Raw genomic sequence first — 23371 nt, forward strand, 5'->3', positions numbered from 1 at the left:
GGCTTTTTTTTGGGTTTGAAAAGTTACAGCAAGCAGATTAATTAGAAAATTAATCTCACTTGAACACAATTGCAAATTCCAACTTCCAAAGAATATACCCACAATTCAAATAGATGTTGTACATTGAAAAATAGAGATTTGTGGAAAAGCTCAGCAGGTCTGGCAGCATCCGTGAATATTAGATTAGATTAGATTCCCTACACTGTGGAAATAGGCCCTTTGGCCCAAAAAGTCCACGCCGCCCCTTGAAGCGACCCATCCCCCTATAACCCACACACCCTTGAACACTACAGGCAATTTAGTATGGCCAATCCACCTAGCCTGCACATCTTTGGACTGTGGGAGGAACCAGAGCACTCGGAGGAAACCCATGCAGACACAGGGAGAATGTGCAAACTCCACACAGTCACCCGAGGCTGGAATTGAACCTGGGTCCCTGGCGCTATGAGGCTGCAGTGCTAACCACTGAGCCACCGCGCCGCCCTAAAGAGAAATCAGGGTTAATATTTTGGCTTCGGTGACCCTTTCTCAGAGCTCAAAGCGTTAACTCTGGTTTTGCTTCACATTTGCTGTCAGGACTGCCGAGCTTTTCCAGCAAATTCTGTTTTTATTTCTGAGTTACAACATTCACAGTTCTTTAGATTTTTATTTAGATGTTGTACATTCACTGTTGTGAAAACTCACTTTAATTTCAATCTGTTCCTCCATTTCTTTATTTTTGATTGTAGTATATTCTTTTTCAAGTCTATAGGGCAAAGTCAAACAGAATCCCTAAATAAACATTCATGTATATAATGCACCCTCCTCCTCCACAGAAATATCATGGGTTTACAAGGTTACTGAACATATTTTTCCATTCAGAATCTCTCAAAGTCCATCAAGAGCAAGGTATTTTTCTCGATTTTTTTTAAAAGAACAAATGTGTACATCACAAAATTGTACCTGAAACAATTACATTCAGCAACAGGTGAGTGGAACAAAGATGGTTCCACCCTGCAGTTCTGGAATTCTTCAAAAATCAAGACAAAACATATTGCTTACAAGATTACATTTGATTATTATGGGTCATTTATTCCCAATGGGGGAGGCACGGGTTCCTATCTGGGATATAGCCGCACAGACAAGTCAGCCACAATTTACCTAAACATTGCTGAGGAAAAGACATTCTGTCTAAGCATTTTGTTCTGCACTCATAACAATTTATAATAAAAATCAATATAAATAGAAAAAAAAAATCAGGGGAATGCATTGATTGGTTGGCAAGTAGACTTGGATTGGTAGAACGATTACCATAGATAATGCACCGTGTTATGAAAACTGACTTTTTAATGCTAAGCTTTGTTTGTGGGAGTGCAATTTTCATACAAAACATTCAATTAGGAATCTTCCTTTTGTTCCTTCATGGGTGGAGGGCATTGCTGGCTATGCCAGTATTTATCACCCATCCCTAATTGCTCAGAGAGCAGTTAAGAGTCAGCCGCTCTGATGTGGGTCTGGAGTCACGCGTAGGCCAGGCCAGGTAAGGATGGCAATTTCTTTCCCTAAAGGGAATTATTGAACCAGATGGGCTTTTCTCCAACAAATCGACAACAGATTCATGGTCATCAGAGACTCTTAATTCCATATGTTTTTGTGGATGAATTCAAATTCCACCATCTGCCGTGCCTGGATTTGAACCCCAGTCTCCAGAACATTATCTGGAGATCTGGATTAACAGTTCAGTGATAATACCAGCCAGCCATTGTCTCACTGCCGCCTGCTGGCTAAAGGTGGCTGATCATCAGGAAACTCCCAGCAGCACAGCCAACATTCATTTGCAACAATTCCCCACTATAAATAAAATTGTGTCGGGAAGCAAAGGCTGGGTTTGTGTGTTACATACTTCTTCATTTTCTTTGTGTTGTACTTGACCTGGTAAGCTTTCAAGACCAGTTTGTCAGGGCAGCCATCAAATTGCTGAGGAATCACCTTCTGAAAATGCTGCAGGGAGGAAACAGAGGGATAAAACATCACTTCTGCATGCAGAAAAGCAACAATTTGACAGGTTACAGATGACATATTCCTCAAAAAAAATTCTTTGCCTCCAACTATCTAGGAAGACAAAAGGATGCATTTGTGAAATAGTCAATTTTAATGATTATGATTGGGACCACGGTAAACCTAAGTAAATGACAAAGCAAGGTAGATTTATTTAGAATCTTTATGTTTCAACATTCTTTGGCTTTCTTATGCAGGGAAGGTGACAAAGACAAATAAATCTATTATTCACTGATAATTACCAGAGGAAAATGCCTATAGGATTTGAAGAGGCAATGCAAGCAGCTATTTTCCTCATCTTATAGCTAAGTGGGAATTATGACAAATTAGAAACATCTATGATGGAGACACTGGGGAGATTACTTGCATGATATCAAAGCTGGTCCTTGTTTGCTTTTGCGCATGCTGTAATGATGAATGTTGATTTCCTATATTCCCTTCCAGCTTCACTTCTTTGCTTTCTATTGCAAAGATTCCTATCTATCATCCCTCTATATTTATTGTACACCTATTCTTTTGCTCTATTTTAGCTGGTTATCTATTTGTTTTGATGCTGATTGCTTTTAATCTGCATCCTGCCTTTACGGGTTTTATTTCTCAGTCCAGTATGTGATCTGAAATTTTTCAAACTAATCAATTATTTTGCAGGAGGATGCAGTACTACTGAGTGGCTTTCAATCCCTCTTGAAAGACCTCAGAGGCAGTGACTCTTTATTGCTTGGTCTGACAATTTTGATGTGATTCATTAAAAGCTATTAGTTCAAGCAGAAAATTGACAAAGCTCAGTAAAAGGGCACGATTACGTAGCTTAAGCAATAACAGCAAATGTGAAAACTTGCATCTTGGCCAACCAAAAGAAAATGTAACCACCTAAAGTTAAGCCTTTGACACCTATCCATATCTTGGCCCTCAGAACAATCCCCTGAAGTCAGAATGCCTAGCCCCTCAGTTTCAGCATTTTCTTGTTTGTAGATTCAGCAGCACACTGTTGTGGGACAAGAGTTGAAGGTTTAGTTTATAAGCTTGAGATACAAATCTCATTTATATATTTAATTTTCCCAGATTAGTAAAGATAAGCTGCCACCTCATTCTTACTGGCCTCATGTGTTCTTTGCTTTCACAGACTTGTGTCCAATTTGTCTTTTATTAAACATCAAGTTATACTAAAGTAAAGCAGCATCACTACAAAGAAACTTTATGGCTTCAGCTGTGGAGAAGGCAGTCTTATTTTTATATTGAAGGTACAGTAGTTATAGAGGGAGAGGGCAAACATCACTTCTGATCTTTTTAAAGTTATATCTCACTCAAATGGGGTTCTTTAAGATGTGGGCTGTAAAAGTCTTCAAACGCAGACTCGGTAAGCAGGGATTGGCAGATCAGAGAGTGGGCTGTGCTGCTAAGGAGGCATCCATGGATCAAGAAAAGTTAGCTTATGAAGGAAATGCAAAGAATCTTGCAACTCTGACTGAACATGTTTGGCCAGAATAAAATAACATTTTTCTTACATATTACAAAAAAGTTCCTGTGCACTCAAGGGCATGATTATTCAAGTCAGCGTAGGAAGTATAACTCTCTGGCATTAGCTAATTCTGAAGAATGATTGTTAAACAGGACGTAGAATATTCCAGCAACATTGATTAGCACACAAGTACTGCAAGGTTTCATATATTTTTAGTACAATCAGAATTACAGAAACAATAGCAGCTAGTTAATAACAGGAGAAATCAATAAAAAAGTGTCAGTTCCTGTGCCTACCCATTGAATTTGAAAACATAGGCAAATGCTTCTTACCAAGTAGTACTAGACAGCTCTCACTGCACGGCTCACCTGCCCTACCCTGCTCCTTCTCTCTCATGATGGAGGAGAATTTTTTTTTGGGGGGGGGGGGGAGAACGGTGTGGAGACAATGTTAGAAAGATGGTTTTGTGAATAGGGTTTCACTGTTTAAACTCTATACAATGATTCACTGAGGTACTAAGAATGACTTAAATTTCAGCCAGAGATAAAATTACTTTGTGGCAAGGAGCTGTGCAGATAACTTATTTCCTGTAGAGACACAGTGATTTTACCTGAGACATTCCTTCCATGTCAAGTTGCATCAATTCCACCTGGTTAAACTGAAGGATGGCCATCCCAATGCGAAACACTATTTCCAAACCCTGCCAACACAGGAATGCACTTCAAAGTAAACAGATTTGAAAAGGTTACAAAACCAGGACACAAAAGCCAAGTGGAAAAGTCAGCCATGCTCACGCTAACTTCTAGAATAGCCTCCAGGTGTCTTCACAAAACAGATTATCTGGAGATTTTCACATTACTAACCACTCCATTTAAAATAAAAACGCTGAGTACAAACACTTACCTAATGTGGTCTGAAAGAATACCCAAGGCCTAAAGAAATGAGGGAACGACTGATGGCTTTTTAAATTGAGAGTTGATTGAGTATGAATTGGTTGTACTAATATGGGGAGCTAGTAATCAATGCACTGAGTATTTTAGACAGTGTGGTAAACTAAGTTCTTACATAAACTGTGGACTTCTATTCTGTTCAAGTAAAATTATTTTTGGAGTGAAATAGCTGATCTGTAACATTAGTGTTAGTGAAGTAGAAATAGAATGCGAAGCATTCACATTAATGAACAGGTGACCCTACATAATTGAGATTATTCATACAGTCTGACTCTACAATCTCCATAACATGGTGGTTATGCACAGGTTACAGGAATGGGAGAACTGTTCATCAAATTGAAGACTGCGATATACTGACTGGGTCATTAAGTTACATTTAGCAAAAACAAACATGCTATCTTACTTCTCCTCGCTGAAAAATGACCAAGAATGGAAGTTGACTCTACAATTTTGCATATTTCATTTTCTCAACCTGTATGCATTGGGCAAAGATAGTACAGCACACAATCCTTGAAACCTAGCACCATTCAGAGCAGCTGTCAGCGTTGGACAAGTAGAGGGAGAGAAAGAATTGCATTCTGAAGATTTGACATGAGCATGAAGGCAACAGTTAGTTTCTTAATTTCCAGAAGCTGCAAAGTCCGACTCCCACTGGCTAATCTCCTTCGAAATAGCTCATTTTATGACAACATACTGGGTCTGAATTTTGATATCAGCGTCTTGGTGGGAGGTGGCAGTGGGTGTTTGTGGAAGTTAGGAAGTTGCAGAATGAGCTAGTAGTGGGACAAAAAGGTGACCGAGAAAGAAAAATGGGAACAGGGTTTCAAAAACACTTAGGATATCATGCTTTGAATCAAACAATTCTTGCTGAACACCAAGCTTCGAAAATCACACAAGAATACTGATAGGGGAAAATCGGACACCGTTCACAAAACTGTATTAAGTCTTGTCTGTTACATTAAAATTTTTCGACAAACTATTCCACTTTGAAAGCCATTGTGGAAACAAAGGCCACAAAAAAATGCTCAGTGATAAATGCACAAGAAATGACTGTCACGAACACCCAGTGTTCGTAGCTCAGAGCTCTTGCTGCTTGCACGGAAGCAGGGACATTCCCTGCATTGTGCGGAAATTTATGCCTCACTCAACTACTTCGCAGTCATGAGGATTTGTCGAAATTAAGCTATTTCTCCTGCCAACAACCCTTTTACAAGCCCCTAAAATAACATGAGGTGTCTCCTGAAATAATATACAAGAAATTTCAAAACAGTATTCATTATTCAATAAGTCAACACAGAAGTGAATGATTTGAACTGGAGCCCCTAACACCAGGCAGAAGCTTTCCGTACTGTTGCTTGTTTGACTTGGTGCTGGTAATGAGCCTATATAACATTCATCACTTCTCCACTTACATGGCTTGTGATTACACCTGAAAAGGACCAGACCTATGTCACTGCAGAAAAGGAGGAGAAATGAGCACACTTCAGGAAGGGAACACAGAAGGGAATGTCACTCCAACATGTTCAGTGTATCTCTGAGGCTGACTGCACCATTCACTGCTTGATCTTTCTCTCAAAAGACGTGGTTTAAGTGTTTTTGGAACTGTGAAAGGGATGCCCACAAAATGGAGAATGCACTCTCTGAAGCCAGATAACCCCTAATACGTGACACACCTAATTCAGAGAAGGGAATTCATCCTTACCCATTAACTGGGTAAAGCAAACTTCATGACGCCAATCACTTTTATCTTATTCCATGAGTTCAATCACATTGCAGATGCAAAGATCTTACCTCATACATAAATATGTCAAATATTCTGGTAGCTAACGGCAGTGAAAACGTGGTGAGAAAAATGGTCAGGAACCAGGAAGATGCATACATAGAAGTATGGAAACTCTGTGATCGAAAGTGCACGTGCAATTCAGGCAATTGGTCCTAGGATAGACAGAAAACATGAAATTTACACCAATACACAGAAGCAGATCAATTTCAAAAAAAGCGAAGAATAAGCTAAGCCTGGCTACCAGATCATTTTCTCTGGATTTGAATTCCAGTTTAGTTTAGCCATGGAAAAATCGTTATTTAACTCAAGTATATTCTGACCAGCATTTATCCCTCAAAGCAACCTTGCATAAACCAATAACCTGCTCATTAACACACTGCTGTTATGTGGGAGCTTCTTATCTGTAGGTTACTGCCTCGAACAGTAGGGGCCTTTCAGAGATTGCAGAGATTACCGGGCGGTTCCAAGAATGAGGAATTTAGGTACAAGGGGTGATTTTGGAGAAGCTGTAGTTGTTTTTTGCAGAACAGAGAGATTGGAAGCAAATCTGATTGCAGCCTATGATAAGATTAGGAAAGGGAGACAAAGAAAAGCTGTTCCCATTGGATAATGATTTAAGGACAAATGGGTTACAGAGGAGGGGGTTTGGGCAATATTGTCGGGCAAGAACATTTTTTACAAACGTGTTAATGACTCAAAACTCTGCACGTCAATGTGGTCGAAGCAGGGATGAAGGACAGCTCAAAAGGAAATCAATTAGACATTTGAGGAAAGTACATTTACTGGGCTAAAGCAGAGTTTTGCAGCTCCCCTTACCCCCAAATTCAGTCCTAAAGAAAGGTATTATACAAAATATTGACTTCTCCTTTCCTCCAGATGCTGCCCGGTTTGCTGTGTTCTTCCAGCCTCCAGTTAATCGATCTTGGATTATAGCATCTCCAGTTTTTTTTTGCCCCTGTAGTACTTAAAATCCCTGATGCTGCTCAATTTGTTGCTCTGTCATTTTGAAGCCTATAATGAGTCTCATCACTATACTGCTTTGTTAAAGAGAAAGTAGGAACTGCCGATGCTGGAGACCCGAAACGTCAAACTTGCCTGCTCCTCTGATGCTGCTTGGCCTGCTGTGTTCATCCAGCTTCACACCATGTTATCTCACTATGATAACAAAATGTGGAGCTGGATGAACACAGCAGGCCAAGCAGCATCAGAGGAGCACTCAAGCTGACGTTTCAGACCTAGACCCTTCATCAGAAACCTTTTCTGAAGGAGGGTCTAGGTCCAAAACGTTAGCTTGTGCGCTCCTAAGATGCTGCTTGGCGCGCTGGGTTCATCCAGCTCCACACTTATCTTGAATTCTGCAGTTCCCACTGTCTCTGATACAGTGTTATCTCACTATACTGCTTTGGCAGGTTTCACATTATCTCCAAATTTGATTTTGATCTCTACACCTCAATCAACATTTATAAAAATGAGAAAGCGTGACGGATTCAAAGCTATTCTCAAGAAACATCATTGGGTACAACCGACTAGTTTGATAAGGATCCAGCCAACACTACTTTTTCCTTTCTGCTCTAAAGAATTGTGCGCAAACCTGTCTGATTATGGTAAAACACCACTGCATTTACAAGTGCCCCTCTAAGCTGCTCCCCATCCTGACTTGGAAAATACCTGACAGCACATGGGAAGAATGGAAAAGAGTGTTTCAGCTTGTCTTCTCATCTAGCCAGGAGGATAGTCCATTTACAGGTAGGAACTGCTTCTCTCCCCACAAAATACTGTCAGGACCTGTGTATTCCTAGCATTTCCTATTTTTATAGGGGTCTTCCAATTGCAGCAGCATTTCGTGCTTTTGCATGAACTCCAATTCCTAATCTTTCTCACAAGATATCTTCATTTGAAGCCATGGCAGATTATCAGGTTGCTTGTTTCTGGTGTATGGTCTCAGTCAGCAATTGTGCAATTTTATGTTTGTGCTGCTAGCATTGACATTTTTGTTAATTCTCTGCGAGCTCTATTGATGCATTAACATCAGTCCTTAGCAGAGAATAGCAGAAGTCGTACTGCATATGTTTTAGTGGTTCAGATTTCACAGATTAACCCCATGCTGAAGAAACAAAATTACTGCCAGGCTCAGTAATTTGTGGAGACAACACATTGCCATTGAGCCTGCCAAGTCAATATCCTACAATGTATTCCACACAACCTGCTGCAGCCCATACAGAGGAAAGATAAGAGACAATAAGCCATCCTGCCTAACATTGTGGCACTTCAAGTGTTTGGGAGAAAAGGGAGGGGCCGAATAGATTTAGATTTAGATTTATTGTAGATTTAATGGAGCACCAGTTGGCTGCTATAGTCCCATAGACAGAAGAGGTGTTTATTGATAACACACAGCAGCCCTACACAACACGAACTCACACTACAGTCTCGTAATGGAGAGTGAATGGTTTGAGGATGAAAGGAGAGAGTGCAAGATTTCCAACTGCACTGCAAACCCATTCTAAACTATTGCTGTCATTGCTATGGTCGTCAATTTTGGCTTTGAGTATTTCTGCTGTATAATTTGTTCAGTAAGTATCACAGTGCTATATTCTTCCACAGTCAATAGGAAGTTCAGAAAATTCAGAATCAAGCTCTAGTACATCACATTTACACATGACCCAACACCAACCTTGCCCAACAACAGGCCTAAATTTGTAAAAAGTATTTAGTGGTCCACAGCAAAATTTAGACTTGTCAGTTCTGCTTATGTATACATTTACGCTTTGCTTTTTTTAAACATTGATCCATTCGCAGCAAGCGGATCAGAGATATTGCAAATTAACCTCATTATTGTACAGACAGCTGGGAAATGATGGCACGGCAAACTCAGGTGTGACACTAGAAGGGAGATAACTGCAGCTTCTAAGATTAAACTAACTTACCTTGTAAGGTCTTACGGTTAAAAATAATTTATTTAATGTTTGTGTGGAATAGTCTCTAATGTCAGCACATCCATTTTTGCATGGTTTCTTTTAAATAAAGACTAAAATAAACAGTGACCCTACTTTTGGGAACTTTTGGGTGAAATGGAAGATTGAGTTGGTCAAGACACCCTACACAATGAGAGTCACTGCTATGGTCAGGTGACAATGTAATTAGCAGAAAAAGACATCCAAGACACAATCTCAACAGCTTCAATCTAGAATGTACCATTCCATTCAGCGATCCAGACTGATTTATTGAATGTCATGTGCACTGACCAAATGAAAACCTTTGTTTATGAGCAGTACAAGCAGATCACAGTAAGCAACGATGTAGAGATCAAGACAACTTGGACTGAGGTACACAAGTTACATTTCCCAGGGCTTGCGCAAGGCAAGGTCAACATTAGCAGGATCAGCATTATTTGAGACCAGTGAGTTCATTCATCAGTCTAATAACAGCCAGGAAGCAGCTATTCCTGATCCTGCTGGTACGCATGTTTAGGCTTTTGTATCTTCTGCCTAACAGAAGAGACCCTAAGAGATCATTACCAGGGTTCGCTTGGTCTTTGATGATGTTGGAAGCCTTCCGCAGTCATATCAGACTGTTATGCACCTGGACAGTTTGCTTTCAATTGTGCATCTGTAGAGGTTGGTGAGGAACCTTATGAACATGCCAAATTTCCTGAGCCACCTAAGGAAGAGGAGGCGTTGTTCTGGCTTCTTGACCATCGCATCTACATGGGAATCCCAGGACAGGTTGTTGGTAATAGTCACATTGAAGAACTCTCCACCGTCTCAACCTCAGTCCCATTGACATAGGTGGGGGCATGTTCTCCCCACTTTCTTTCTGAAGGCAATGATCAGTTCTTCAGTTTTGAAGTTGACAGACACAGATTTTTCTCATTCCAGCACATCGCCAAACTCTATCACCGTTCTGTATTTTGCCTTGTCATTGTTAGATATCCATCCCACTACAGCAGTGTCATCAGCGAACTTGTAGATGGCATTCAATCGGAATTTGGCAACACCATTGTGGCTACACAGGGAATACAGTAGGGGGGCTGAGAACGCACCTTTAGTGGGGGGCGGGGGCTCCAGTGTTGAGTGTTATTGTGGAGGTAGTGCAGTTACCTATCTATACTGATTATGGCCCGTGGGCCAGAAAGCTGAAGATCCAGTGCAGAGGACGGATCCGAAACCAAGGTCACAGTTTTTGAGATCACGGTGTTGAAGGCAGAGCTATAATCACTCAGGAGTCTGACAAGGCCTCCTTGTTGCCCAAAATGTTCTAGGGATGAGTGCTGGGCCAGGGATATGGCATCCACTGTGGACCTGTTATGTCAGTAGACAAATTGTGGGAGACTGGAATTGATGTCGGCCATGACCAGCCTCTTAAAGTATTTCATGATTGAGGTCAGAGCCACCGGGCAATAGTCATTAAGGCATGTTGCATGTGCTTTCTTAGTGCGGGGATGACAGTGGTCTCTTGAAGAATTTGGGGACTGCGGCATCTAGTGGGGAGAGGTTGAAGATGTCGAAGATGTCGGGGAATACCTCTGCTCGTCACAGGATTTAAGTGCTTGGCTGGGCATGGACAGTTTTCCCATCACTTTTCTTGAGTTGACTCCCAGCGTGACCAATCTGATGTCTGCAGCTGTGACCAAGGGATTTGATGTGTCCAGGGCTGTCAGGGCAGGCGTCACCATGCCGATGGTATTCTGCTCAAACCAAGCATAGAAAGCACCGAGTGTATCAGCGAGGGAGGTGTCTTTGACTGCTATCATTTTGTTGTCTATTTTGTAGTTGCTCTTTGACTATTGGCTTGAGATACTGAGGAGATGCTCTTCTAACATACTATTGGCAGACTGGAGGGAACATTCAGATAACTTCCAAGGATGAACGTTAAGTTTGTACAAATCTGATGTCTGCAAAGACAGCCAGCTCAATAGAAAGCTGAGGCAGCTGTCAGATTCTCATTCTGAAGAAAATATTCCAATGACTGGCTTCTTTTCAGTCAGATGGTTCTCAAAAAAAAAGTAGTTTAGGAACACAGGAACATAGTATTTAGGATGAGAAGGCTATTCAGCCTTTTAGAGCCCATTCCATCATTCAACACGATCATGGCTGATCTAGCTGTGTCTCAATTCTCCTTTCTGCTCCCCCATAAGCTGACACTTGCTTGCCATCAACAGTTTAAGTTTGCTTTGAAAAATTTTAAAGGACCCAGCCTCCACTGCCTGAGGAAGGGAATTTCAGAGACAAGTAACCTCAAAAAAATTCTCATCCATTAAAAGGCCTCCTTAACTATGTTCCCTAGCTCTAGTCTCCTCCACAAGATGGGTCATCCTCCCATTCAGCCTTTCTAGGCCCCTCAGTCATCTATTTTACTGAAGTTTACCTCATTCTTCTAAATGAATGCCCAAACTGTTCAGTCTATCCTCAGAAGCCTTTCAACCTGGGAATTTGTCGTGAACCTTCTCGGAATGGTTTCTGACGCATTTACTCCATACATGGTTTCACCAATGTGCTGTACAATCACAGTTTTTAAAAAAAAGCTTTATATTCAATTACCTTTGGGATGAATACTTTCACTTGCCTTGCTAATCACTTACTGTAGACCAACCTTTTGCAATTTATCTATGAGGACTCCCAGCTCCGTCTATACCAGAGTTCTGTAATCTCTCTCTATTTAAATGGTACACTGGTCTCCTATTTTTGCTACCAAAGTGGCAAGTTCACATTTTCCTATATTACAGTTCATCTGCCAAATTTTTATCCACTCATCTCAACCAATCTGCACTCTTTTCCAAACTTTTTTTACAACTTCCTTGCCTTACTAATCTTGATGTATATCAGCTGTATTTGCTGATGACATCTGCTCTCTTCATCCAAATTTACCTGCCAATCTTAATCAAGGGAGAAGGTTATGTGTGCACATGGCTCACATGTGCACATACAGACTGGAGGAGTTACCACTTGTTAAAACTTTCAACAGTGGGGGGGGGGGGGTGTCTTCGGGCATAAATTAAGTTGTGTGTTACACTGATAACTTGGATGCAGCTTTGCATTATTTTGGAATTTATAGGGAGATAGTGGCTTATTGCCAAGATCACTGAACCAGCAATCCAGATAGGATGTAATGTGCTGGGGTGTATTGATTCAAACTGCAATGTGACAACAGTTGAAACGTGAATAAAAATATAGAATTAAAAATAGTACAATATCAATTTGATCTTAGCAGGATACTAGGTCAGAAGAACATCATGGGCCAAAGGGCCTGTACTGTTCTATGTCTTACGTCAATTATCACAAAGACTCATCTACCTTAAGGGTAGCAAACTTGGAATTCTTAGCCAGTCTGGCCTACATCTGATCCAGACCTGCAGCAATGTGGTTGACTAAAGTGCAAAGTGAGACAGCCTCACATGCAACTTAGTCAAGGACAATTGCGAATGAGCAAAAATGCTGGCTTTGCCAGCAAAACAATTCATTGGAAGAGTATACTTAAGAGGGAAATCGGAAGGGCAAAAAAGGGCCATGAGATAGCTTTGAAAATAGGGTTAAGGAGAATCCAAAGGGATTCTACAAATACATGAAGGACAAAAGGGTAACTAGAGAGAGAATAGACCCCTTTAAAGATCAGCAAGGCTACCTACGTGTGGAACCGCTGCAGATGGGTTGGAGGGGGGGGGGGGGGGGGGAGATATTAAATGAGTATTTTGCATCATCGTTTACCGTGGAGAAGGATATGCAAGATCAAGAACGCGGAGAAATAAATAGCAACATCTTGAATAATGTCTACATTACAGCGGTGGTGGTGCTGGGCATCTTAAAATGCATAAGGGTGGATAAATCCCTGGGACCTGATCAGGTGTTCCCTAGAACTTTGTGGGAAGCTAGGGAAGTGATTGCTGATCCCCTAGCTGAGATATTGTATCTTCAATAGCGACTGGTAAGGTGCCAGAAGATTGGAGGTTGGCCAATGTGGTGCCATTATTTAAGAAAGGCAAAAAAGAAAAGCCAGGGAACTATAGACCAGTGAACCTGACATCAGCAGTGGACAGATTTGAGGAAATCCTGAGAGACAGAATTTACATGTATTTGCAAAGGCAAGGACTAATTAGGGAGGGTCAACATGGCTTTGTGCATGGGAAATAGTGTCTCATGAACTTGGCAGAGTTTTTTTGAAACATTAACTAAGAGGATTGATGAGGGCAGAGTGGTGTATGTGATCCATATGGACTTCACCAAGGCATTCAACGAGGTTCCTCATGGTAGGCTAGTTAGCAAGCTTAGATCACAACGAATACAGGAAGGACTAGCTATTTGGATACAGAACTGGCTCAAAAGGTAGAAGAGGTGGTGGTGGAGGGTTGCTTTGCAGGCTGGAGGCCCATGACCAGTGGTGTGCCACAAGGATCGGAGCTAGGTCCGCGGCTTTTTGTCATTTACATAAACAATCTGAATGTGAACATAGGAAGTATGGTTAGTATGCGTGCAGTTAACCCCAAAATTGGAGGTGTAGTCGAGTACAACGGGATTTTGATCAAATGGACCAATGGGCTGTGGAGTGGTAGATGGAGTTTAATTTCGATAAATGTGAAAATTTTAGAAATAGATAAATTTTGGAAAGGTAAATCATGGCAGGACTTGTACACTTAATGGTAAAGTCCTGGGGTGTGCTGGACAACATGGCCTTGGTAATGCAGGTACACAGTTGCTTGAAAGTGGAGTCACAGATAGATAGGATAGTGAAGGCGGTGTTTGTTATCCTTGCCTTTATTGGCCACTGCATTGAATATAGTAGTTGGGAGGTCACATTGTGGCTGAACAGGACATTAGATAGGCCACTATTAGAATAGTGCATGCAATTCTGGTATCTTTCCTATTGGAAGGATGTTGTGAAACTTGAAAGGGTTCAGAAAAGATCTAGGAGGATGTTACCACATTTGGAGGGTTTAAACTATAGTGAAATGCCGAACATACTGCGGCTATTTTCACTGGAGGGTCAGGGATTAAAATTGTGAGGGGCATGGGTAGGGTAAACAAAGTATTTTCCCCAGGATAAGGGAGTCCAAAACTAGACAGCATACGTTTAGGGAGAGAGGGGAAAAGATTAAGAAAGGGTCCAAGGGACAACTTTTTCATTTGAAGGGCGATGCATGTATGGAATGAGCTGCCAAAGGAAGTGGAGGAGGCTGGTACAATTACAACATTTCAAAGGCATCTGGATGAGTACATGAATGTCTAAAGCTGATCAGAGGATTAGATAGGGTGGGCAGTGACAGTCTTTTTCGGAAGATGATGACGTCAGTTTGTACGAGGGGGCACAGCTACAAATTGAGGGGTGATAGATTTAAGACAGATGTCAGAGGCAGGTTCTTTACTCAGAGAGTGGTAAGGGCATGGAACGCCCCGCCTGCCAATGTAGTTAACTCAGCCACATTAGGGGCATTTAAATAGTCCTTGGATAAGCATACGGATGATGATGGGATAGTGTAGGGGGATGGGCTTAGATTAGTTCACAGGTCGGCGCAACATCGAGGGCCAAAGGGCCTGTTCTGAGCTGTATTCTATGTTCTATGAATAGAAAGATTTAGAGGAATAGGGGCCAAATGCTGGCAAAAGGGACTGGATTTACTTAGGATATCTGGTCAACGTGGATGAGTTGGACCCAAAGGTTTGTTTGCATGCTGTATATCTCAATGACTCGATGAATCTAATAAGGATTAATGCCATTAGTCATGTAGCACCCTTTACCCATATCTCTTCAAGCAACAGGTTGAGAGACTACCTCAGAACTCCCTAATCCCTGTTGACATTACAATTCAAAGCAAGTTCACATGGATTTTGGGAGGGGGGGGTGCACGACTTTGGAAGTATAGCACATATAATAATAGGGTCTAGCCACTTCCATTGCAAGTCCATCTCATCACGAAACCTCTCTCTGCTTCAGCTTGCAGTGGTCCCTGTCAACAGTTCCATTTGTTTTTATTGGCATTTTGTTTTACATAAACTATTTTGCACAGCTTGCAATTTAAAAATAATTTAATGCAACTGATCAGGCCTACATTTTAATTACATTCAGGACCATTTCTGCTCTTTAAAACAGTTTTTTGATTGATGACCAACATTATCACTGCTGCTTACAATACTGGTAATGATCAGGAGGTATTTATTGCAGGACAGTTAGTTATTACTGTAAAATCCTTACATATCTGCAAGACTAATGAAGACTAAACAATTTAAATTTCACAGTCCAAAGGCCAAGTACTGCTGAGCCAGCACCACATTCCACCCCAGCTCCAATGCAACATCTGACAGCCCCACTCCACTCCAACTTACACAGCTCAAATACCTTTCAGTCCAGTGAAACATGTCCAGCCCTGTGCCACTGCACCCTGCACAGTGCCCAGGGCTACTCTCTCACCTTCATTCCCCACCCTCCCAAGGGACTCTGCCCAGCCCAAGGAACACCCCTCCCTCCCAGAAAGGGACACTGCATAATCCCCAAGGGGAACCTACACAGTCCCTTAGAACATACGCCTCTGCCAAGGGACTAAGCACAGCCTCACAGGATTCTGTAGTCCAAAGGACATCGCCTGCACACTTTAACCCTGCAGCACCCTCTGACATACCCCTGTTCTGTCTGACATTGTCTGCATTGCCATAACACCTCTTTCACATAAAACTCCCCTTTCATGCCTCTCCCTTTGCTGCCCCTCTACCTCTTTCCCCACCATCCCCTTATCTGACTCAACAACGTTGCGACTCCCCAACACCCCATCTGATTCCCCATCCTCCCTCAACCATCCTTGTCTCCCTGCCATACTAACCCAACAAGCAGCGAAAGTCCAAGAATATTTATGTTATTGGAGACACATTTATGCAAATCCATTTACAACAATGCATTTCACATAAGCAGAAATATCTACAAATACCCTGACAGTTACTCCCAGTCCCACATGTAAAGAATGCACAATAAGTAAGACTCTTGCAGTATCTATGGAAATGGTCTCAAAGAGATATGCTCAAAGTCAGTGAAATGCAGCACAATCTGTGTAGACTGTTCATTAACTGTCCTTTATTCATTATGCTGATAACTTTGGGGAAATTGCAACAAGCAAAACAATTGCGAGCTCAACTAATGTCTAATCAATGAAGGATCATTTCAGTTGGGTCAATGAATTAGTGATTAAAGAGACATAAAACTTTATATTTGAAAAGTTGTTTCAAATTGTTGCATATGTTGGTACCAATATTAAGAATGTAACTTAAAAGTTATAAGCCAAAAGGGAAGTACAAGAAAGGTAAAAAAACAAGTAGCACTCCAGCAGGGCTGGCACAGCCAGCCTCTGTTTGACGGCATCCTTCAAAGTCAAAGACTCAGTCATTTATGACTTTACCCATTCATTTTAAGAACGGAACACACAAGTTTACTGTTTATTAATGAAGAAACACCACAATATAGTCCTGATTATTGCAAAAACAGTTGTGTGTAATACTGGATCCAAAATTTACAGCAATGACATAAACATAGCTCTCAGCGACATTGCTCCACGCAAGTGACCAAACTCTGTAAATCAGTATTCAGTGCACTCTTGGGGAAATTAGAAAGGACAACTGTTGCATTTCCAGCAGGTCACTGAAGATTTCTGCCAGTTATGCAAATTTGCACAGCTTCATGGGTTGCTAATCCAACAAAGGCCTAATGGGTGAGAAAGAGGTGAAACCATTCCCAATTATTGTGCAAATCGAACTCCAGGTCACCGTGTAGCCATATGAAGGCTTTTATTCTGCACCGGTAAAGCATAATGAAGAGAGAAGGCAATACTAACAATGGCCCATGGCCAATAAAATTCCAAGTTCCATCAAGCAGTCACTTTAATAACAGGAGGCTACATAGCAAGCTCGGACCATTAGCGACACTGCTTATTTCAGATTTAACAAAGCAGCTTCATTAGTTTGATTCTTAGTCAGTTATCACAGCTTAAGTTGAAAGACAGCCTGAACCTGCACAGAACAGAAAGCTGTAATAAATAAGGAAGCGTGGCTGGAATTAAACATCATCATTTGTTGTTGAACACCAAAGTACAGCCACCACACATGGCATACATAGGCTAGTCCCAATCTAGGACTGACCCACACGAGTCTGCTTTATAAAGGACTCAAAATGGGATGATTTCTAGGTGGGCAGGCCATTGTCCGTTACTAAGGGGAATTTGCACTCAAACTTCACGAGGAGATAATTGACTCGCCATGGGCCTTAAAGGGGTTATGACATCCCTCTCCCAACGAATCCAAGGGCAACCTGTTGCACCTGTGATGAACGGGTGTCATCTTACCCATAGCCTTACTCCTGTTACTTCCCAGGTCTAGTCACCCTCTACTTTTCATACAAATCTTCAAAGCATGACATAAGTGGGAAAACCCTGTAGACTGACAACTCTAATCCCCACAGAAACAGACTAAGTTGTTAGGTTTTACAATTAGGACTGCTGGTGTGGCACAATCAGCAAATTGTACTGGACGTATGATGCCCAATTCCTCTATACGTTTCAGTTTAGCGTCAATTTTAGTGCACAGCAGACTGGCTGTGCTTTGGAGTATTAGGTTGGGCCTCTGGGTCTACACAAATCTTGGCTCAGGTGCCTCTCACCTTTGAGATCCTTTTGGAAAACATCAGGATACTTCTCAATTACCACTACCTATTTTAAAAACCTGGATTTTTTTGACCAAAAAAAAACTCAGGTGGATATTTTGTAGTCAATTCATTCCCAAAACATTAAGACCTGAACCTTGCATCACTGTTATGGGGTGTCAAACTGTCCTTTGCCTATGGTTACTGGGATTATAATGGCCCTAGAAAATACAAATGGGCTCCCCAATGGCCAATCCTAGCCTTGGTGTCTTTCAAGCTTAAAGGCAAGATGCCCCATCGGAGTTCCTGAAGGTTTGTTCCCAGTGCAGATACAGCGATATCTATTGTTCCATCTTTATAGAAGTATCTACTTCCATATTTGGGGTGGCCATTTACCTCATGTTTTATCTTAATTGCGACTATTGGTCATCCAAGTCTAAGGGCAGAACCATCCACAGGTCCCTGAAACTGTCACATCCCTTTTTCCCTGCTTTTGCAGGGAAGGGGAAGTTCTATGACTTTGAGGTACAGATCTGGTTCAGTCAGCAGTTTTCTTTGGGTCACAGTACTATTTATTCCACAAACTATGTGAACCCCTGAACTACCTGAAGCGCTGATTCATACTCAGTGTTCGTCAGTTTCCGCAGTCTTGTCATGAATTCACTAAGTGGTTTCCCAGAAAGTTTATTTGCTGTGTTAAACAACTAGTGTTGCAATGCAATGGATGGTTTGGAGTCATAGTGGTTTGGTGTCATATCCAGTTTGTCAAAGGATTCTCTGAGGTTGCTGGGTAGGTTATGCTCTGTTCCCCTCCATCCCACTCACCAACTTGTCTTTGATATATTGCCATTCCTTCAGTGTCACAAGGGTAAACTCATGGAATTCTCAAAGCATTGTGGATCTACCTACAGCACATGGACTGCAGCAGTTCAAGAAGGCATCTCACAACCACTTTCTCAAAAGGTGACCAGGGACAGACAAATGCTGACTCAGCCAGCAACCTCCATGTGCTATAAGTGAATAAAACTCAAAAGGATTGGAATATTGTAGTTTTCACACCAATGGCAAAAGTGGGTTGAGGAGTTAATCTAATAGATGGTGAAGGTTCCCAGAGCATAAATGTCAAAGGCAGTGTTAATAGTGTAAGCAAGCATATTTCTGTGGAATAGGTGTTAACAGTTGATATCAATAGCAGAAAATAGGTCTGCTCTGATAAGACCAAACCCTTGCAAACAAGACAGAGTGGAGGAGATGTGGTGAAAGTGGGGCAGAGTTCATGAACTGAAGTAGTTGAACTCACTGTTCAGTACTTAAAGCTGAAAAGTGCTGAGCAAAAAAAATGATGTGCTGTTCCTCTAGCTTGTGTTAGGCTTTGCCGAGTCACAAGAAAAACCCAGACCTTGCCATTTTAACACAGCAGTTTGCTAACATTTCTGTCCTAAGCTGCTGCAGTATTCCAGTAAGCACAACATAAGCTGGAGAGATGGTCAATTATTTCTCACTTAGGCCTTTAACAGCCTTGAGGACTTAACATTGAGTCCAACAGCTTCAGACAATAAACACTATCCTCCATTTTGGTTACACCCTTTTCCCCACAGGAAACACAACGTCGTCTTTTTTGCATGCACTTGTTCTTAGGAGAGCGAACCTATTTTCAGCTATTAGGACCTACCTATTTGCTAACTATACATCACCTGGGACAACACTTGGTCTGGAAAGCTTCACCATCTGTTCCGCTTGCTCCCTCTCGCCACTCTGCAAACAGTATAAGAACCATCTTTTTCTTCCAGCTCTCAAGAGTGTCGTACTGGCTTCTAAACAGTAACTGTTACCCACGCCAGAGCAGCCTGGTCTGATGAGTTTCTCCAGCAGTCTAAGTCCAAATTTACTTAGATTTAAAAAAAAGTTGAATGTGAGCCTGAAATAAAAAGTTGCCCAAACGTTAAACCTCACCTACTCAGGCCACGTGGGTATTTATAATCTCAGCCACCTTCTCAATGGCAACTGCCTTCTTGAAGCACTGCAGTGCGTACGCTGTAGGGCCATCAATGGCGCCATGAGGGAGTACCAGGAATTCAACCAATGATATTGAAGAAATGTTGATATATTTCCAAATCTGACTGATGAGTGGCTTGGAGAGGATCTTGCATGCAGGGGTGTTCCCATGTATTTGCTACCCTTGCCCTTCTAGAGATAATGGTCATGGATTTGGCTGCTGAAGGAGCCTTGGTGAATTCCTACAGTGAGTCTTGAAGATAGTACACACTACTGCCACTGGATGTCAGTGTTGGACAGCATAAGTGCTTGTGACTCAGATGTGTAGACAAATCAAAATTTGATGAAACACAGCTTGCAACAGCTCGATTCCAACTGTAAACCACTATACCAACACCTGTCCAGTATCCAGCCTGCTGGTGGGTCAGGAAATATCCAGGACTGGTGATAGTGGTGTTTGGGACATTCATAATCTCAGAATCAGGTCTTGCAGACAATGTCAGACTGTCTCTTGACTAGTCTGTGAGACAGCTCTCCTAATCTTGGTAGTGGTCCATTATGTTAACAATGAGAACTTTGTAGGGTTTGTTGGGCAGCACAGTAGCTCAGTGGTTAGCACTTGTCTCAGTGACCAGGAACTCGGGTTCAATTCCAGGCTTGGGACCTTGGTGTCGAGTTTGCACATTCTCCGTGTCTTGGGTTTCCTTCAGGTGCTCAGATTTCTGCCCATAGTCCAAAGATGTACACATTAGGTGGATTGGCCATGCTAAATCGCCCATATTGTCTAGAGATATGCAGGCTAGATGCGTTAGCCACGGAAAATGCAGGGTTACAGATCTGGGTGGGGCGCTCTTTGAAGGGTCGGCATGGACTTGATGAGCCGAATGACCGGATTCCGCACTGTTGGAATTCTATGGTTGACAGGGCTGCATTTGCCATTGTCATTCCCAGTGCCTTAGTTAATACCTGTGTGGTTTCATTCCTTTCATCCTTACTGGTGGCTTAATACAACTGAGTGGCTTGCAGTATCAAAGGGCAGTTGGCAATCAACCACATTGCTGTGGGTTTGAAGTCACTTGTAAGCTAGATCACGATGGCAATTTCGTTCCTTAATAGGACACTTTTAGGGCAACCAATGATTTCATAAATCCAGATTTTTAAAAAAAAAATAAATCAATTTGAACCATCTGCTGTGGCGGGATTCAAAACTAGGTCCCCTAGGTTTCGGGATTTCTAGAACAGTGACAGTGCCACTTAGCCTTTGCTCCACCATCCAGCTCCTTTAGTTTTGGGAGTCAGGAACCAATGCTCATTTCATAGAAATAGTCTATATCAGGATGCTAACAGAGAGAGGAGAACAAAATAGTGAGGAGAATTGTGGACCTGTCACATTCGCTCCCAAAAGCAGTAAGCAGTGATATCACAGTGAATGAGGCATTTTTATTTATTCAAAGCCAGGAACTGACAAATTTCAATCATTATACCAGTAAATGAATAACTCAGATGAAATGGAGAAGATCTAGAGGCAAATAAACTAAAGGCTTAAAGAAGGTATTCAACAGATTATAAGGAAAAAAAGGATGATCTTTTATGTCAAGGGCAGACAGCTGATATCTATTGGTTGAAATTCCTGAGTCAAGCAGGAACTGCAGGATATTTTAGGTGTCTCAGCACATTCACAAGTTAGAAAACAGAAAACATTGCTTTCGACAACACATCCAATTTCATTCCGACAACCAATTCTGACCCCCTACCTATAAACTGTCTGGAATTAACTAAGTGTGTTCACAATCTTGAAGGCACTTCCACGAGCTTCTGGCTTCATATTCCTGCCATCAAAACTATTTGCCTCCACTTCTGTAACACTAGCTAATTTGATCACTTCTGAAGAAGGGTCCTCTTCTCTCTCCCTCTCCACCAATGTTCTAACACCTGCAGTTTCTCCAGCAATTTGTTTTTGTTTAGTCACTTTCTCAACTTAACTGCTTCTAAAGCCCTATTTATTTCTCTTCTAGGCTTGACCATTCTAACATATTCTTGATTGGTCTCTCAAATTCCAACCTCCCCCGCATAAAGAGGAGGGCAGCTAACACTCTGCTACCTGTGTCTTCAAAGTTCCATTCATCTACCAGCCCTGTGCTCACTGATATGATTTTAAATTTGAAATTCTCATTCTAATTTTTAAATCCCTCCATTGCCTTGCCCCTCCTTATCCCACACACTCCAAGCTATCAGTGATCTTCTAATTCCCAATTATAATCAGTCTCCACTGGTTGCAGTGTCTTCTAGGGCCTTAGTCTCAAGCTGTGGAATTCCATCCGTCCTCCTGCCTGTCCTTGTGCTCCTATAAAGTATATCTTTTTGACCAAGTTTGTGGTGAGCGTGTTGTTTAAATTTAGTCCAAGTTTCGCATACACAATTCTCTCAAATACATTGCCTGGCTTTGTAGTAATCAGCTGGTTACCTGTATTAAGTACTCAAACTGGTAGATGCAGAGCCCCAACTCCGCCATACTAGGCTTGAAGAGCTCCCTCAATCGATATTCTTGCATCAAACGCACAAACACACAAAAGGCTTCTTCTTCCGGCATCTATAAAAAACAGTGAAATTTGCTGCAGGCAAGGCACTCTGAAAATGTGTAAATGTTCTGATGCAAATCAGACCCAACAGGGCACTAAAGCCATTGGGTAAACAGATGCATTATCAAGAAAGATTGATTGTCAAAGTAGAGGAGATGCAAAACAACGAATTTGGAAGAACTGAGGGATGAAGTAACAGTGAGAAGCAAATATACATTTTAAACTTTTCCCCGAGGCTATTATGCTGGTATTTCAAAATTAGATTATGTCCGAGACTGTTACAAGATTTAACAGAATGCACCCTGGAGCACCCACCAGGCTCCGCAAATGAGATCTAAAAAGACCAAAAAAGAAAATGGACATTACACCTGGCGAGAATATCAATAAATTAATAATTGGCTGCTCTCTACAGCGTTTCTTCTCTGAAAGTGCCGTGAGGACAGCATCTTTTACAGGATGCCTGCTGAATAACGTTACCACAAAATTTAGTCTATCTGGAAACTAATATAAAAGCAAAACATTGCAGATGCCGGAGATCAGAAAAATAACAAAGTTGTAGAGAAATTCAGCAGGTCAGGAGCCATCCATGGAATTAATGCCGTGAATCCTACATGGCTTCCTTGGAAGTGAAATGTTAACCTTCTCTCTCACCAACAGATGCTGCCAGACCTGCTGAGCTTCTCTAGCACTTTGGTTGTTTGATCACAATGGTCTGGTTGGATTACACAGACTGTCTACATCACTTTCAAACACAGTAACAGGGATGTGTTCACTGGCATAATACTGCATATAGCAAGGTTCACCCATGTGAACTATAGCTGGTTTTTGTACGGCAAATATTTGAAGTAAAACAACGAACTAGCAAAGCCGACACCTGAAACACCAAGGGGAAATATTACCAAAGTTGTATGTGAAGACTAAAACATTTATTTAAACACAACACATTTAGCCAGAATTGTCG

At 41.7% G+C, this 23371-nt stretch overlaps 1 protein-coding gene across 7 annotated transcripts in view; it reads right to left on the reverse strand.

Moving 5' to 3' along the window:
- LOC125447489 (EVI5-like protein) overlaps window positions 1-23371 on the reverse strand; it is a 291619-nt gene that overhangs the window by 153978 nt on the left and 114270 nt on the right. For all 7 annotated transcript variants that reach the window (XR_007246559.2, XM_048521914.1, XM_048521910.1 and 4 more), the window contains 5 exons: window positions 22296-22421; window positions 6238-6381; window positions 4107-4196; window positions 1883-1980; window positions 685-745 (listed from right to left, as the gene is read on the reverse strand). Coding sequence is in view for 6 of the 7 variants with exons in the window: in XM_048521914.1 (XP_048377871.1) it covers window positions 685-745; window positions 1883-1980; window positions 4107-4196; window positions 6238-6381; window positions 22296-22421 (519 nt within the window). In the remaining variant the exon portion in view is untranslated. The remainder of the gene's footprint in view (window positions 1-684; window positions 746-1882; window positions 1981-4106; window positions 4197-6237; window positions 6382-22295; window positions 22422-23371) is intronic.

Source organism: Stegostoma tigrinum, chromosome 35 (genome assembly GCF_030684315.1).
Source record: "Stegostoma tigrinum isolate sSteTig4 chromosome 35, sSteTig4.hap1, whole genome shotgun sequence".
In the NCBI taxonomy this organism is placed as follows: domain Eukaryota; kingdom Metazoa; phylum Chordata; class Chondrichthyes; order Orectolobiformes; family Stegostomatidae; genus Stegostoma; species Stegostoma tigrinum.